This window comes from Hyaena hyaena, unplaced genomic scaffold (genome assembly GCF_003009895.1).
Source record: "Hyaena hyaena isolate Hyena2069 unplaced genomic scaffold, ASM300989v1 scaffold_24, whole genome shotgun sequence".
NCBI classification, from domain to species: Eukaryota; Metazoa; Chordata; class Mammalia; order Carnivora; family Hyaenidae; genus Hyaena; species Hyaena hyaena.
The window spans coordinates 1443667-1460113 of NW_024080656.1; the positions used below are offsets into that span (position 1 = coordinate 1443667).

Genomic DNA, 16447 nt, shown 5'->3' on the forward strand with positions numbered 1-16447 from the left:
CTTAAAAGAGCTCAAAAGGACATCTCTAGCTTTCAGATTTTATAAGCTTATCTGCATGCCTTCAGCGATATTTGATATAGAAGGACTCACTAAGAAGATTATTGTACCTGTTCTCATAAAAGAGTATCTTTGTGTTTGGGTTGCCCGCCATGTTTATGGACTGTAGAGGTAGACGGTGTAGAATACAGATGGTCTCTGTAAGGGATAGAGCTTATACATACGAATCTACCAACAAGAACATACCTAGAAGTTTTCTGGAATAACACATCATAGTCTTTCTTTCTGAGGGTATGAGGCACAATGAGGCACAAGAGAGCCCTCTTAGAATAGAAGGTTCCACCTGGGAATGACGGTGAGAGTTCGTATGCAAATGATGGGAACTGATATGGTTAAAAACATAAGCTAATGGCATACTAGTATTATTTGAATAGTTCATCTGTTTCATGGAACTTTTTATTAAAAAGAAGTGCAGTTACTCACCTAGTCTAAGTTATCATGAATCTTATGTCAGCAGAAGTTGAATTGCTTATAAATAATTATCACTATCTCTGGGGTAGAACTTATTTTTTTTAAGTTTTATTTATTTAAGTCATCTCTACACCCAATGTGGGGGTCGAACTCATGAGCCTGAGATCAAGAGTCCCATGCTCTTCCAACTGAGCCAGCCAGACGCCTCTGGGGTAGAACTTATTATGAGTTTACAGTGGCAAGGACCAGTCTATGTTTTACTGAGAAACTAAGAATGTGCTGTAGCTGGTTCAAAAATGCAGACTTCAAGCATTCAAATGGTTTTGTCAATGACTTGGCAGAACTAATGCAATGACTGATTATTTACTAAATGTTTGGAATGACTGCATTGTGTACATTTTTTGCACTATGTATATATTGCCTTACAAGAAAACTAAAAATAATTCTGTATATTGTTGCCACCATATTAACAATTGCCTCATCTATGCTAATTGGTAGATCTCAGGTCTCCCCTTTGTAATAATTCTAGTACTTCTCTAAACATTTCTTGGGATTAGCGGCTGTCAACGGTTAGAACTTGAACCAGATTCAGTTACAGGAGTGGAAGTTGAGCCAGACATTTAATCTCTCACCAGGTGAGAGGGAGAAAGAAGAGAGAGAGAGAGAGAGAGAGAGAGACCATTATTTATGGGGTTATATCAAGTCTGTTTTTGTCAACAGAAGTTTTGCTTTAAAGGAGAAGAGACAATGGAATACATTTCCATGAACTATGTTAGAGCTCTAAACTATGAGTTTATTTCTGAACTTTTGAACATTTAAAATAAAAAGGCAGCTCCGAACTGTGTTCAAATCCTATTATAAAAATGCAGTCATCACATATGCATATATATCACCTAGAAGTAGATAGAGCTAAAAGAATAGACTTTAGTTCTATTTCAGAAAAGGTTTAGAATTTGAATATTGACTATATTCCCAACTCATACACAGCTGTCTTTTCACTTATTTCCTCACATGGTGGAAAAGGGCAGGGGAGCACTTTGAGTCTCTTTATGACGGCACCAATCCCATATATGAGGGCTTCAGCCTCATGACCAAATCACCTCCCAAAGGCCCAACTTCCAAATACTATCACATTGAGGGTTACAATTTCAATATGCTGTCTGTAGCAGTGACTCCTTGGCCTTTGTCTTAGCCAATGAAATAGCGATGCTGTTTACAGAGACAGAGTTTATGGGATGGAAGAGAAGTTCTGGGAAGGGGGGAGGTGAGACTGAGTTAGTTTAAAAATAACTAAGTTGAGGCTGAGGTGCCTCTAAGCTATTCAGATAGGATTGTTGACTGACCTGCCCTCATCCGGATCTCAGGAAGGAGGTTCAATGGGAGACAAACACATGGGACTCATGAGGGCATATATGGTAGGTGATATTCTTGTGTAACACTCGGGGATGGGTTGAGAATCAGGAGCAAACTCTCCCATGCCCACCTGTGACAAGCAGCTCCAGGTCTCAGTGACCCAGGTCATAACGCTGGCAATACTAGTAATCTGTAACTGAGGCTAAGGTTGGAGATGAAGTTTGTTGTGAGGATGGAATGAGATCATCCCTGCAATGTGCCTGGATCACAAAGAAAGCTGTTAGCAGCAGCAGCAGCAGCAGCAGCAGCAGGAATATTAGAATGTGGTTGTGGACACCAAGCCATTAGGGAAGACTGTCCAAAGAAAGCAAGTGGAATGAGGAGAGGGGCTGGAGTCAAACAGTGGGAAAAAAGCCACCAAAGAATCCAAAAAGAAGCAACCAGAGATGCAAAATGAGAAACAGAAGGGTTTCAAGCAGGAAAGAGTGGTCACCATTGAGAAATTTATCAGAAAGGACAAGACACTTTAAGGAATAAAAAGCCCCCTTTGGATTTCACAGCCAGAAGATGTGGGTGACCTTAATGGGCACAATTTCAATGCATAGGCAGTACATCTGGTCAAAATCCAGATTGTAGATGGGCAGTAGGAAGTGGAGACACTACGTGTAGACTTGACGATGAAGAAAATTGTGTAGGGAAGGAGGAGCTGGGACTGGAGTATTGAGGTCAAGAGCAAATGTCTTTTTTGTTTGTTTGTTTTAGATGGAAGAGACTTCATTCGCTTGTTTATAATGTTATTGCTCCTCTATTTTAGGTCAGACATTGCCAGGCACTGGGAAAAACAGTGGTGAATCAGATAGATGCAGTGGATAGGTGCTCAGGGAGCACATGGGAGAAGGAAGATCTGGCAAGCAGATGAGAAAGGATGAGAATTGAGATCCTGTAGACAAGTCAACTCTATACGGAAGGATTTTGTTACCAGTGGAACAGGATGGGGCTAGGATACATCCAATGGGGTTCTTGAAAATCACCTGTCGAGGGGGGAAGGCAGATGAGAGACTTTGGGTCTACTGGAAACAGCATCTTCTGTTGATGAGGACAGGCAAAGTGTGAGCATGACACCTTATAATACACAAATTAGATGAAACAATATTTATGGCGATATTTGGAGCATAACCGGCACCAATTACATGTTAATGGAATTTGAATTCATGTTCAGAACCTCTGGACTATGTCAGGGAGAGCCTTTTAAAACTTAAGTGGTATCATAATTGAAAAGGTCAGTTGTTGAAAACTGGTCTGGTTCAGTAGACTATGATAATGGTCAGCTGATATTTTTTCTCTCAAGATTACTTTTTTGGGGGGTAGAATCACCACTACTGAATTTGGTTATCTTTAAAAAAAATTCCTTTTAGAGACACCTGGCTGGCTCAGTGCATAGAGCATGTGACTCTTGATTTCGGGGACTTGAGTTTAAGCCCCACATTGGGCATAGAGATTACTTTAAAAAATTCCTTGAAAGGGGCGCCTGGGTGGCTTAGTCGGTTAAGCGTCCGACTTTCGCTTAGGTCATGATCTCGCGGTTCGTGGGTTCAAGCCCCGCGTCGGGCTCTGTGCTGACTGCCAGCTCAGAGTCTGGAGCCTATTTCAGAGTCTGTATCTCCCTCTCTCTCTTTCCCTCCCCTGCTCACGCTGTCTCTCTCTCTCTCCTAGAAATAAATAAAACATTAAAAAAAATTCCCTGAAATATATGTTGATAGAACAGGGTTTAAACGTATCTGGGCAGGACTATATTGTTTTCGGTCCTGCTTGTTTTTGCTGGCTCTAAGAAACCTGCGTTTAACAGGAGTTTCCTGGTGGGATCTTTATAATCGGTAGTGAGTGTGGCAGTTATGGCCTTCTCAGATTTTATATGAAGCCCAATTTCAGGGAGCCTCTTTCTAGGCAAAGCAGCTTGTTCGAGCTAATATCCATTTCTTCCTGTGCTTGGGTTTCGGGCTTTTAAGCTCTTCTGAAATAATAAATCTCTGAAAGTAGCTATTGCTGTGATTTCATTAAATTCTAATGCCTCTGTTTTTCTCCCCCAGGATTCTGCCTCAGAAGCACATAAAGTAGATTGCTCGTTCTAAAATAGAAAACAGCGGCAACGTTTTGCTGAGTTTCCAGACCTTTCCCAAAATGGAACCAATAACATTCACGGCGAGGAGACATCCATTTCCTAACGAGGCCTCGGTGGACTTTGGCCTGCAGCTGGTGGGCTCCTTGCCCGTGCACACTCTCACCACCATGCCGATGCTGCCTTGGGTCGTGGCTGAGGTGCGAAGGCTCAGCGGGCAGTCCTCCAAAAAGGAGCCTGGAACCCAGCAGGTCCGGCTTTACGTTTCACCCTCCGGATTGAGATGCGAACCCGAGCCGGGCAGAAGTCAACAGTGGGATCCACTGATCTGTTCCACTGTCTTCCAGTGTAAGCCCCAGCACGTTCACAAACTGATCCACAACAGCCATGATCCAAGTTACTTTGCTTGTCTGATTAAGGACAGTGCAGGCAGCCAGCAGAGTATCTGCTACGTGTTCAAAGCCGACGATCAAACAAAAGTAAGTGGACGTGGGGATGAAAACGATTAAGGGGTCGCTGGATGGGTTTTCATCGTTGGGGGTCAGGGCACTTACTTTACGTAGACCTGGATGAAGAAGATAATGCGGTGGTTATACATAGATTATTTCACTGGGTTTTTGGTTTATGGGGATAGTTTCTTTACGGTTTTAAACAACATTTGATAACATATATTAGGAATTATAAATTTATGAGTCCAAAAATTCAGCGGAGAACTCGGTCTCAACTTATAAATAAGAGCTGAAATGTTAGGATTCAGATCATTAAGCGTATGTGTTCTAAAGCAGTGCTTCTCAAACAGAAACATGCACATGAATCACCTGGGATCTTGTTAAACCACAAAGTTAGGTCCTGGAGGCCTGGGATGGACCCTAAGACTGCATTTCTAACAAGCTGCCAGGCGATGCTGCTGCTGCTGCTGCTTTGCAGACTGCAGTTTGAATAGTGAATTCTAGATCAGTGAGTTCCATGTCATTGACCTTGTTAATAAAAATATATTTATTTAGAAGCTGTAGGGGCAGCTGAGTAACTCAGTTGGTTAGGCGTCCGACTCTTGATTTTGGTTCAGGTCATGATCCCATGGTTCATGAGTTTGAGCGCTGCGTCAGGCTCCACGCTGATAGCACAGAGCCTACTTAGGACTCTCTCTCTCCCCCTTTCTCTGCCTCTCTCCCCTCGCTGCCCCCCCTCACATGCTCACACACACATACACTCTCTCACTCTCCTCTTTCAGAAACAAACACACAAAAAACTTAAAAAAAAAAAAAAGAAGCTGTGTAAGAATATATCAGTCAATTTATCAAGGTATCACATTCACTTAGGCAAAGACCGTTGAGAAGAATAGTGGATAAAATTCCAAGTTTTGCTACTTTCAGGTTTTGTGTGGGTGTTTACCAACTTTATGGCAACTGATCAACTGGTTATTGTTATATCTCACGATGTGGCTGAGAAAAATATCCTCTGAGAAATGGTAAAAATATCGTCAGGTCTGTAACTTTCCCGTGTGTTGGTGCTTGTGCTGTCGTTGCCGTGTCTTGCGGTCCTGTGCAGGACTCATTTACAGTCACTTGTCCATTTCACGGGGGTCAGTTTGGATAAGATTGAAATTATAATCTCTATCACCGCTTTCTCATTTGGGCCCAGTTGAACTGCACTTGGGTACAGCCTACGACAGCAAACAGGCGAGGGCCCCACTGCTGACTAACCCCGTGAGCTGGGGAATGTCCGTGGAATGCCTTGAGTCCCTGTCCCGTCCCGTCCCTGTTCCGTGTGGCTGTCTGCCAGGCACACTGAGTGAGGAGGCCGGTGTCAATCATGTGCTAAATGTCAGGAAATAGAAATAGAAATGCTAATGTTTTTCTCCCTGCACCCTACTGGGTTTTGTTGTGTCTTGTTTTGTTTTGTGTGTGGTGTTGGGGTTGTTTTTTGGTTTCGGGGGTTTTTTTGCACATTCTCCAGACTGCAGGAACTTCCTTTGGAAATTAGTGTTCTTGGTGACTAAGTAGATTTGTAGAGACTCACTTTTGTTTGTTCGCACCTTGTTTCTTTTACTCATTCATTCAGTGAGTGCTGCTCCAGGGACCATGTGAGAGCACATTAGTACAATTTGGAAGGAAGGCAGAAGGAGTGATCAGCAAATACCACGTGCCCCATGAGCGGTGACATGATGGGTGACAGAATGGAACCTAATACTGGCATGTAATGAAGGTTTTTGTCAATAAAGTCTAATCTGCAGCTTAAGTCTACTATTTTGCCCACAGAATTGGATATCTCCTTCTTAATAAATCATTTGATGTTATTGTCCATGCATTTCAAGTAGCCAGGACAACACCCCAGTACAGAGGCTCGAAGGGGACCAAATTCCAGTCCCATCTGCCACTGTAAACTGGGTGGCCTCAGGCAACACCAAACCTGTTTTCTCATCTGTACAATGGGGATAGTTATCGTGTCTATCTCACAGAGTTGCTGGGGGAACCAAATGAGCTAGAAGACAACCTGAGCACTTACAGCTATAAAAAATTTTCACTGAGAAAGGTTTTACCGAAAGCAGATTATATGCTAATTTCACTTCGAGTCTTAGGTAATGGGAAAAAGATGAGTGTCTTCAGTTCCCAAGATCCTGGTCATCCTTGAGCAACATTTTTATAAACTAGATACTTTACAAAAGGCATAAATAAACTTAATGGTTCCTATTATTTGGGCAAACTCCAGAATGTAAATTGAAGGACTGAACAGCCTGTACCCCAGGCCAGTTCTGTATAAGGACTGAATTTCCTTGGGGAGAGTTTTCACATGGAAGAGTTGTTCAGCCTTTCACACTTTTGACTCTTTCCCCAAATTTTTTACAGCCATCTGAGAACAGGCTCCTGGCCAGTCATCCAGATACCTGACGGAAAAAAAGAGATTTAGAACTAAATTCCGTAATCGGAGCTTCCAGTCTTGCTGAAAAGAGACAACTGGCCTGACTCTGTGTTCTGAAAAGCCATGGTAGAAATATGAATTCGTTCTTGAGTTATTTTTGGCTTGCATTACCATTTTTCCAAACACAGATTGCCAGCATTCAGAGTAGCACACTGCCGTCACCCTGCTCCTTCCTGAAAGGATAATCTGCACCAGAGGTGCCTCCATCAGTGACCCGCTTTTGTGGGAAGTTGAAGGGCAAGCCGAATTAGCCCCGATTCTCGATCTGGCGTGATGGCTTTTATGTTCTTGGGACACCTCTGGCACTGCGTCTCGTACGAGAGGATCATCTGCTGTAGGATCACGTTAACCTGTGTCATCGTTTCTCGTGATTTTTTTGGTAACATTTGCTGCATGAAATAATTCTCAAGATTAAGGCCTCTCCTAAACAGATGAGGTCACTCTGAGTTGTGCTTGCCAGAGGAGATATGTGCGGTTACCGCCAGGGCCACAGCACAAAACTACTTACTACTTGAGACGAAGCCCTTTGAAAGCATATAAATCAGCTTGCGGAAGCGTGTCTAGGGACATATAAAGGGAAACATTTTAGAACACAGATGAATAGATATGAATATATATTAGAATGAATATATCTTAGAATATATTCCATGTGTTCCGCAGAGAAATGCTTCTGCAGTATGCATGAGGGCAGCATGTCCAACTTTTCCACATGAGGACCGCTTTTCAGTCTTAAAAAAATTATTGAGGATCCCAAAGAGTATTAATGTGGTTTCTATCTATTAATAATTACTGTGTGAGAAATTAAAACTGAGACATTATAAAGATACTAATTTCTTAATTTGTTAAAAAACAAAAGTAATAAGCCCCTTATGTGTTAGCGTAAGTAATAATTTTGTTGGGGACGCCTGGGAGGCTCAATCGGTTAAGCGTCCAGCTCTTGGTTTTGGTTTAGGTCATGATCCCATGGCTTTGTGGGTTCAGGCTCCTCATCGAGCTTAGTGCTGACGGTACAGAGCCTGCTTGGGATTCTCCCTCCCTCTCTCTCTTTCCCTCTCTCTCTCTCTGCCCATCCTCTGCTCTGTCTATCCCTCTGTCTCTCAAAATAAATCAACTTAAAAAAATAACTTTGTGAAAAATAACGATATATTTTCCAAAAATATTTAAAGATAAGAGAAACATAGTTTTACTTCTTTGTTTTCTTTCTCAAGTCTTTTTTGTGTGAATTAATAGACAAACTACTGGATTCTCAGCTGCTTCTCCATTCATTCGGTCGATATGTTGTTTTGGTTGAGTTTATAAAGAAAATTTGTTCTCACATAGATATGTAGTAGGAAAATGGAAAAACATTTTATAGCCTTCTTAGAAAATTGTGGATATATATATATATTTTTAGTGTTTTATTTTTTTTGAAAGAGAGAGAGAGAAAGAGAGAGAGAGGCAGAGCATGAGCAGGAGAGGGACAAAGAGAGAGGAAGACAATCTGAAAAGGGCTTCAGGCTCTGAGCTGTCAGCACAGAGCCCGATGTGGGGCTCAAACCCATGAACCATGAGATCATGACCTGAGCTGAAGTTGGACGCTTAACTGACTGAGACACCCAGGCACCCCTATATTTTTTAATACTATACCAAAACTTGGCAAGTGGTAGTTTCTTTAAGGTTTGTTGCAGTATGATTCCTGAAACTGTATCAGAGCACTTTTGTACTTTGTTATTTTAAAATCCATTGGTCTGTCCCGCACTTTAATGAACTTTTAAGTGTGTGTGATTGTGTAACATCACACATTGATTATTTGGAAGACATTGGTTCACTGGGTTATACAAACAACACTCTGAGAACCGCGATTTTGGGAAAGCTGTCTTTTCTATTTCACTCTCGAGTTGTACATGAGTCCACTAAATCACCAAATTTCTTGGATCATAGATTTCTTTTATTTTTTTTTTCATGCCATCCCTCAGAACACATGTGAACACCATGGCATAGGTTCTGGGCTGAATTGTAGTTTGCAATTGGTTCCATGGTGGGAAAGGAACAGACAGTTACCTGGATGACCCTGATGAGGTCTTCCCCCATCTAAATCACAAAGAAATCGTGAGTTCTGCCCAGACTCAGCCCTTGAAAAAAACATAGTCTGGGAAAATCACCTCGAGAGTCTTTCCTCCTCCATTTCTTCAGCTTTTTCTCTTCTGTGAAAATCTGTACTCAGGACATCAGATTCACCACTCGCTTGAATTTTGCCTCAGGTCATTCATCAGAATATTTTTATTTCTGTCCTTTTCATTATTTATGAGGTGAAAAACTCTGCTTCCTTGAAAGAGACTTTCCGTCACAACTTTTGAGTTACAGGTAGTGTAAGTACTGGGGCTTCTGACGTGGTCTGTTGCCATTTTATGTCAATAGGAAGAAAGAGTGGATTTTGAAAGGGGACTGGTGGGCATCATTGAGATGGTAATAAATGGAGAAGTGTAGCTTGGTGTGTAGGTGAAGGGACAGGACAGCTGGGGTGGGACCCACACTAAGTTAGTGACTGAGTACGTGAGAGCGGTTTTGGCAAGTGCCCACTGTTTTTTGTGTGTTTGGGTTTTTTTGTTTTGACTGATTTTCCTTCCCTATTAGAATATGCCCTGGTTTTTCAAAAACTGTCTTGACTGTCTTCAGATTCTGATCATCTGGATGCTGTGTCCCGTCTGGGCACAGCATGGGTGTTTCATAATTGTGACAGGACACATGTCATTACTGAAGGAGTGCTCATGGACTTCCCCTTCCCTACCCTGCCTCAGAGAATCTGCCAGAATCTTGCTAGCCTTATCCCTCACTCTTCCAAAGAAGAAGTGTTATTTCTTACTGCGAGAGAGGCTAAGTTGATCTTTGTAATAAAGTGCTAAAACCCTAGGGATGAAGAGGAAGAGGGGGAGAGTGTGGGAAAGGAACAAGAGGTTAGGGGTAGAGTAACTGCATGAACTTAGAGTAGAAGTAGAATAATAGGAAAGGTAAACTTCTAGAAAGAGGTCTGCTTATTGAAGAGGACTTTATTGGGGCTAAGCATCCTACTCTTGATTTCAGCTCAGGTCATGATCTCACAGTCATGAGACTGAGCCCTCCTTCAGACTCTGCACTTAGCATGGAGTCTGCTAGGGATTCTTTCTCTCTCTGCCCCTTTCCCCCCTTACTCTCTTTCTCTCAAAAACAAATAAACTTTAAAAAAAGAAGAGGACTTTATTAAATGTTGCTGAGGAAGATGTACTTGAGAGGTCAATGTCCTTTGAGAGAATGGGTTTCCTTTTCTATGATTTTTGGCATCTAAACTGCATTTTTTTCTAATGTCAGTTTATCTTAAAAAAAATTTTTTTTATGTCTTTATTTTATTTTGAGAGAGAGAGACAGAGTGCAAGCAGGGGAGGGGCAGAGAGAGAGGGAGACATAGAATCTGAAGCAGGCTCCAGGCTCTGAGCTGTCAGCACGGAGCCCGACGCGGGTCTCAAACCCACAGACCGTGAGATCATGACCTGAGCCGAAGTCGAACACTTAACTGACTGAGTCACCCAGGTGCCCCTATTTATCTTTTTGAGAGAGAGACAGAGCATAAGCAGGGGAGGGGGAGAGACAGAGAGAGAGAGAGGGAGAGAAAGACAAAATCTGAAGCAGGCTCCAGGCTCCAAGCTGTCAGCACAGAGCCTGATACGGAGCTTGAACCCACAAACTATGAGTTCATGACCTGAGCCAAAGTCAGACACTTAACCCACTGAGCCACCCAGGTGCCCCTAAACTGCATTTCTTGACTGTGACACATACCGGAGACTGAACCCTGTGGGGATCCCTTACCACTAATATTAAGAGTACTTAAACGATTTGCACACTTAAGAGCAATAAATATTTCCTTTTAAAATTTCCAGTGCAGAACCAATGTGTTCTTCCATGATGCCCTGTGAGGACATTGGCTCTCTCACTAACTCATGGGTCTGGATTAGGTTACGTTACATGTTCAATAAAGAGATGGTCTGAATTTGTTTTCCTGTGACTAGCAGGACTAAGACTTCAATCCCCCATATAAAGGGCCAGAGTTGCTTTGGCCAAGTCTTATGATTTAGCCTAAAAATTTGCTGGAATTTGAGTTCTGGTTGTAGCTTTGTTTTGGTTGCGGTTTACTCATTACTGATTTGTCTTCATAATTCCCCATCTGCTTGGAGTTTCACGTTAATTGTTTAAAACAGGCCTACTGACTTCAGGATTATCAGGAGAGCCGGGCTCCCCTGTGTCACTAGCATGGCTATTGGATTTGCCAGCTCATGACTTTCTCTTTTTGCTAGAGCGGAGACAGAAATTATGACACTGAGCTGGAGCGCTTTGTTCCTGAGGGTGATGATTCAACATAGGATTACTTTTCAGATATTCTTATCCGTTGCCCTTTCTGCATTTGATTTTCATAATTTCTAAATTCCAAACATTAGTCTCTTTTGCCTTCTCAGGGGATGGTTCTGAGCAGGTTTTGTTCTGAAGATTTTAGAAGACTTTTTATCCATGTTACATTCCTGCTGGGCATCTTTAATCTTATCCTGGTTTATTATGTAAGGTTTCATTTGGGGTCCCACTCGGCAGCGATGACTCAGTGTGTGGTTGCTTGGAACAGTGTATCCATCAGCTAATCAACACTTGACCGTCTGTCATGCTAGACAGAAGTCGGTTGCTGGGTGCAAAGGTTGGCAAGGATTTTCTTTGTCTATAAAAAGAATGTCCCAGGCTGCGTGAACTCCAAAGTATTTGTTGGAGGGGTTGGGTTCATGACACGGGATTGATTACATAATTTATTTTTGACTTTGAAAAATGAGTCTGAGGGCTGCAGAAGCATCCACCTTGTGATAGATGCTTAATTTTTTAAAAAGTCTTTGCTTTTCAATGTATATCACTTCAGATAGCTTTGTGTTTTCACCAGATGCTTTGAGTTTGATCATTATTTTTTAATATAAACCTGTTTCTAAGAATAGAGTTTACAAGCATCTTGAACCTAAAGTTGACTTGTGTCTTAAAAGGATTTATTTATAGCCTAGACCTTTCCTGTCCAGTGCCGTAATCAGTAGCCATGTGCGGCTAGAGAGCGCTTGCAGTGTGGCTAGTCTGAATTGAGACGTGCTGGAAGTGTCAAAACATAGTGGATTTCAAAGGCTTTCTTTGAAAAAAATAACTTGAAATATCTCAATAATTTTCCATATTGATTACATGTTGAAATGATAATATTTTGAATATATTGGTCAAATAAAACATTATACTAGAATTAATTTCACCTGTTCACTTTACTTTCTTTAATATGCCTACTAGAAAATTTATAATTACATATGGGGCACCTGGGTGGCCCAGTGACTTAAACATCTGACCCTTGGTTTTGGTTCAGGTCATGATCTCACAGTTCATGAGACTGAGCCCCGAATGGGGCTCTGTGCTGACAGTGTGAAGCCTGCTTGGGATTCTCTCTCTTCCAATCTCTCTCTCTCTCTCTCTCCCTCTCTCCCTTGGTCCCTCCCCTGCTCATGCGCTCTCTCTCAATATAAATAAATAACATTTAAAATTACATATGTATTTTGTACCCTTTCTGCTAGTCAGCACTGGACTAGGCCAGCTACCTGGGCATATTTCCAGAAATAATCTGAACATTCATCACAGAGTGACTCCAGCTTTCCACCTTTTCTTTGCTGCCTCCTATTTGTTAATGATAGAACTTCAAAGTTCTTCTGAAAAAATCACATTCAAAACTGTATCTCTTTTTTTAACTCTAGATGTATATTGCAATGTATAAGAGCCCTGTGAGCCCTAGTCTGGGATATACTGAAAGAGGTCGATTCCTTCTTTCTGCTTTTTTTTCTTTTTTCCTTCTTTCTTTTCTTTTCTTTTTTCTTTTCTTTTCTTTTCTTTTCTTTCTTTTTTTTTTTTTTTTAATTCTTTTCCGACCTGTGGATGCTCGGGCATCTGCTCCACTAACTGTTGCTGCGAGCCGGAACCAACAATCGCAGCAGGCCAGGTGCGGAGCTGGGCTGGCTCCGAGTGCCTCGGAAGAGGCTGGCTGGCCGGCGGGGCTTGGGGGGAGGAGCTGGTGCAGGATGCAAGAGAGAAGAGGGGGCCTCGAGTGGTGCGATCACTGATGTGCGAGCCTGTGTCTGACTGAGAGCTTTAAAAGTGACTTCACGGCAACAGTTCCTGCAGAAAGAGTCTCCCAGTTGCTTTAGTTCTGGGCAGCATGTCAGAAGCCATGATTTCTTGCGGTCGAATGATGTAGGTATTTGAGATGTTGCAGATGTAACATTAATCCATGCGCGGGAAGGCTACCCATATGTCATGTACTTGGCTGGGGGCTCTGGCACAAAATCAAATAAGATAAGATTGCCCCTCAAGAGGTATAATGATGTTTCCTATGTTCTGATTGCTGCATTGCCAGGAGTTAGCAACATCTGTAAGTTATAGAAGAGAACGTGGGGGGAGATCGGGAGGAGGTCTAGAGTAAGTGCCTGCAGTTATTTGAAAAGCTGCCATTTATATCCAAAAAGAAATAGACAAATTATGAATTGCCCTGGAGGACAGAAGTAGAAACAGTAGAAATCTGTAGAGAGACAGATCTTTGGGCCTTCCTAGCAGTGATAGGCAACTAATTATTTTTAATTTCTTTTTAATGTTTATTTTTGAGAGAGAGAGAGAGAGAGAGACAGAATCTAAAACCGGCTCCAAGCTCTGAGCTGTCAGCACCCGGATGTGGGGCTCAAACTCACGAACTGTGAGATCATGACGTGAGCCGACGTCAGATGCTTAACTGACTGAGCCACTCAGGTGCCCCGATAGGCAACTAATTATTAAAGGGGCTGTATTGAGCAATGGACGTGGATGGATTTTGTCCCAAGGAGGGTTCACCTGGCAAATCATCATCCTCTGGTTTCTATACCTCCTGTTTACAAGGAATGTATTCCTGACAGTGTTCACCTTTTCCTTCAGACAACTGACTTGCTCCTACATCTATTTTACACTGCAGTGAAGTTGTTCCCTGTAATGTCTGTTTGTCATAGCTCTGTCTTCTGGAAGGACTCTGAGTAAATGTATTTTCCGTGGGACACGTGAATGGGTTTTAAAGACCCACTAGGAGTTTTCCAGGCCAATGAGTTGGGTACAGATCGAGTGGACGTTCTAGGTGGAGGGTCGAGGGTGTGCCAAGCCATAGCAGGACAAGGGAGTGGGGAGCCCTCGCTGGGGCTGGGGCTGCTGTGATTAGAGTTTTGCAAGTTTCACAGCCTGATATGAGACTGGGAGGAAAGGCTGGGGACAGATTTTATAGGGCTTTGTATACTGCACTAAGGGGGTTGGATGGTTTTCTTAAGAAGGTTGCTATTTAGAGGCATTTATCAGGGAAAGTGATATGACTGGACTTGTATTTAGATTTTGGAGTAGAGGAAGAAGTGGAAGAAGGAGAGATGAGGCAGACTGGCGTGGAGGCTATTGCAGTAGTGAGTGGGAAAGCTCAAAGGGGGTCTTGACCCAGGGAGCCTGGCTGGCTCGGTCAGTGAAGCTTGCGGCTCGTGATCTCAGGGTCCTAAGTTTGAGTCCCACACTCGGCATAGAGATTACTCACACAGATAAATAATAAGTGTCTTGATCCATAAGTATGATGTGAAGTGCCTTGTTCTTGTGGAACCAGGTTGATGTCTTTGACCATTTTCCCCTCCGTAAAAACTAGAAGTTTTTTAAAAAAATTTTTAACGTTTATTTATTTTTGAGAGACAGAGTGTGAGTAGGGGAGGGGCAGAGAGAGGGAGACACAGAATCAAAGCAGGCTTCAGGTTCTGAGCTGTTGGCACAGAGCACAACGCGGGGCTCGAGCTCATAGAACACGAGATCATGACCTGAGCTGAAGTTGGACTGAGCCACCCAGCTGGCCCTGGAAAAATTAATAGTTTAATTTAATAGTTTATTGATCTCTCCTGGAAGAGAAAGTCAGTCACATTCTGATTTGCTGTCCTATTGATGCTGACCTGCTTGGTTCCTAAGGAATCATAAGAAAAATAACATAGAAGTAAAATTTCTGATCTGGTTCTGCTTTGACTTCTAAAAATATATATCCTCCTCTCTCCCATCTTAAAGAACAAACCCTCCACTGATTCCATATCCCAGTCCAACTTCCTGCAGTCACTGGCCCAATTTTATGCTCCAGTTTTTTTTTTTAAGTTTATTTATTTATTTTGAGAGAGAGAGGAAGAGAGAATAATGGAGAGAATTATTTTGAGATTCTCTCTGTGTTGACAGCACAAAGTGTAACACAGGGCTCGAACTCATGAATCATAAGATCACGACTGAGCCAAAATCAAGATGCCCAACCAAGTGAGCCACCAAGGCACGTTTTCTGCTCTATTTGTTAAGGGCTGTCATTATGGCTGCCTTCACTTTCACTCACCCATTTTCTCCTCAGCTTACCAATTGGCCTTCTGTCCTGATCATTCCACTAAATAGGCTCGTATCAGGTCACCAGCCACCTCCAGCTTCTGAGGTCTGGTGATCCCTTCACTGCTTCTGTCATTCAATTTCTCAGAAGCTTTTGGCACAGTTGGCAAGATAGCATTTCTTCTATCTTGGAACACTCTCTTCTCTTGGCTTTTGGAGAACTATACATCCAACATGGGGCTTGAACTCACAACCCCAAGATCAAGAGCTGCATACTCTACCGGTTGAGCCAGTCAGGCAGCCCTCAATTCTGAATTTTATGTTCCCCAAGACTCAATCTTCTACATTTCTCTTCGCGGCGCCCTTTCTGGATGAACTCATCCAGTCTCACAGTGTTAAATATCACCTGTTTTTTTTTTTCTTAATGTTTTTATTTATTTCTAGGAGAGAGAGAGAGAGACAGCATGAGCAGGGGAGGGTCAGAGAGAGAGGGAGTCACAGACTGAAACAGGCTCCAGGCTCTGAGCTGGCAGTCAGCACAGAGCCCGACACGGGGCTCGAACCCACGAACCGCGAGATCATGACCTAAGCGAAAGTCGTACGCTTAACCGACTAAGCCACCCAGGCCCCCTAAATATCACCTGTTTGATGGTGACTCCCAGAAGTTAACCTGTTGCTTCCAACTCGCCGATGAGTTCCAGACTTGTCTAACCAGCAGCCAACTTGCCTTGTCTTTGTGACTGTTACTTAGGCATCTCAAACTCAACCTGGTTAAAAAAAGTACCCTGAGTTTACTCCCCACAAACCTGTTGCTTCCTCAGCCTTCCGTAGCTCTAATGTGGCAATGACGTCGCTCCAGCAGAAATCTAGTTGTCTTTGATTTCTCTCTTTCACATTCTCATTTGAATTATTCAGGACCTGTTCCAAATCTGCCACTTCTCTGATTCCATGGTGAACCCTGAGCCTAAGGCCCCATCATCTCTCATCTGGACTGGTGCAGTGCTTCCAACTTGTTCTCGCTGCTTCCGTCCTTGCCGCTTTCTCCACCAGCCAGTCATCCAGAGAACCTGGAAGCATTTTTAGAAAACCTCTTGTACCTCTCCCCTATATATAAACTAGAATTCCGTATCTTTGCTGGGGCGTACCACATGGGCCTTGTTCCTCACACTCTTTCCAGGGCTGTCT

General features: G+C 42.8%; 1 protein-coding gene across 3 annotated transcripts in view; it reads left to right on the forward strand.

Annotated features, from left to right (window-relative positions):
* Positions 1-3910: 3910 nt before the first annotated feature.
* TBC1D1 (TBC1 domain family member 1) overlaps positions 3911-16447 on the forward strand; it is a 218011-nt gene continuing 205474 nt past the window's right edge. The window contains exon 1 of one of the 3 annotated variants that reach the window (XM_039227041.1): positions 3911-4416. In XM_039227041.1, the coding sequence (XP_039082972.1) occupies positions 4000-4416 (417 nt within the window). In that variant the 5' untranslated portion in view covers positions 3911-3999. The remainder of the gene's footprint in view (positions 4417-16447) is intronic. The other 2 variants (XM_039227040.1, XM_039227042.1) reach the window with 2 other exon arrangements.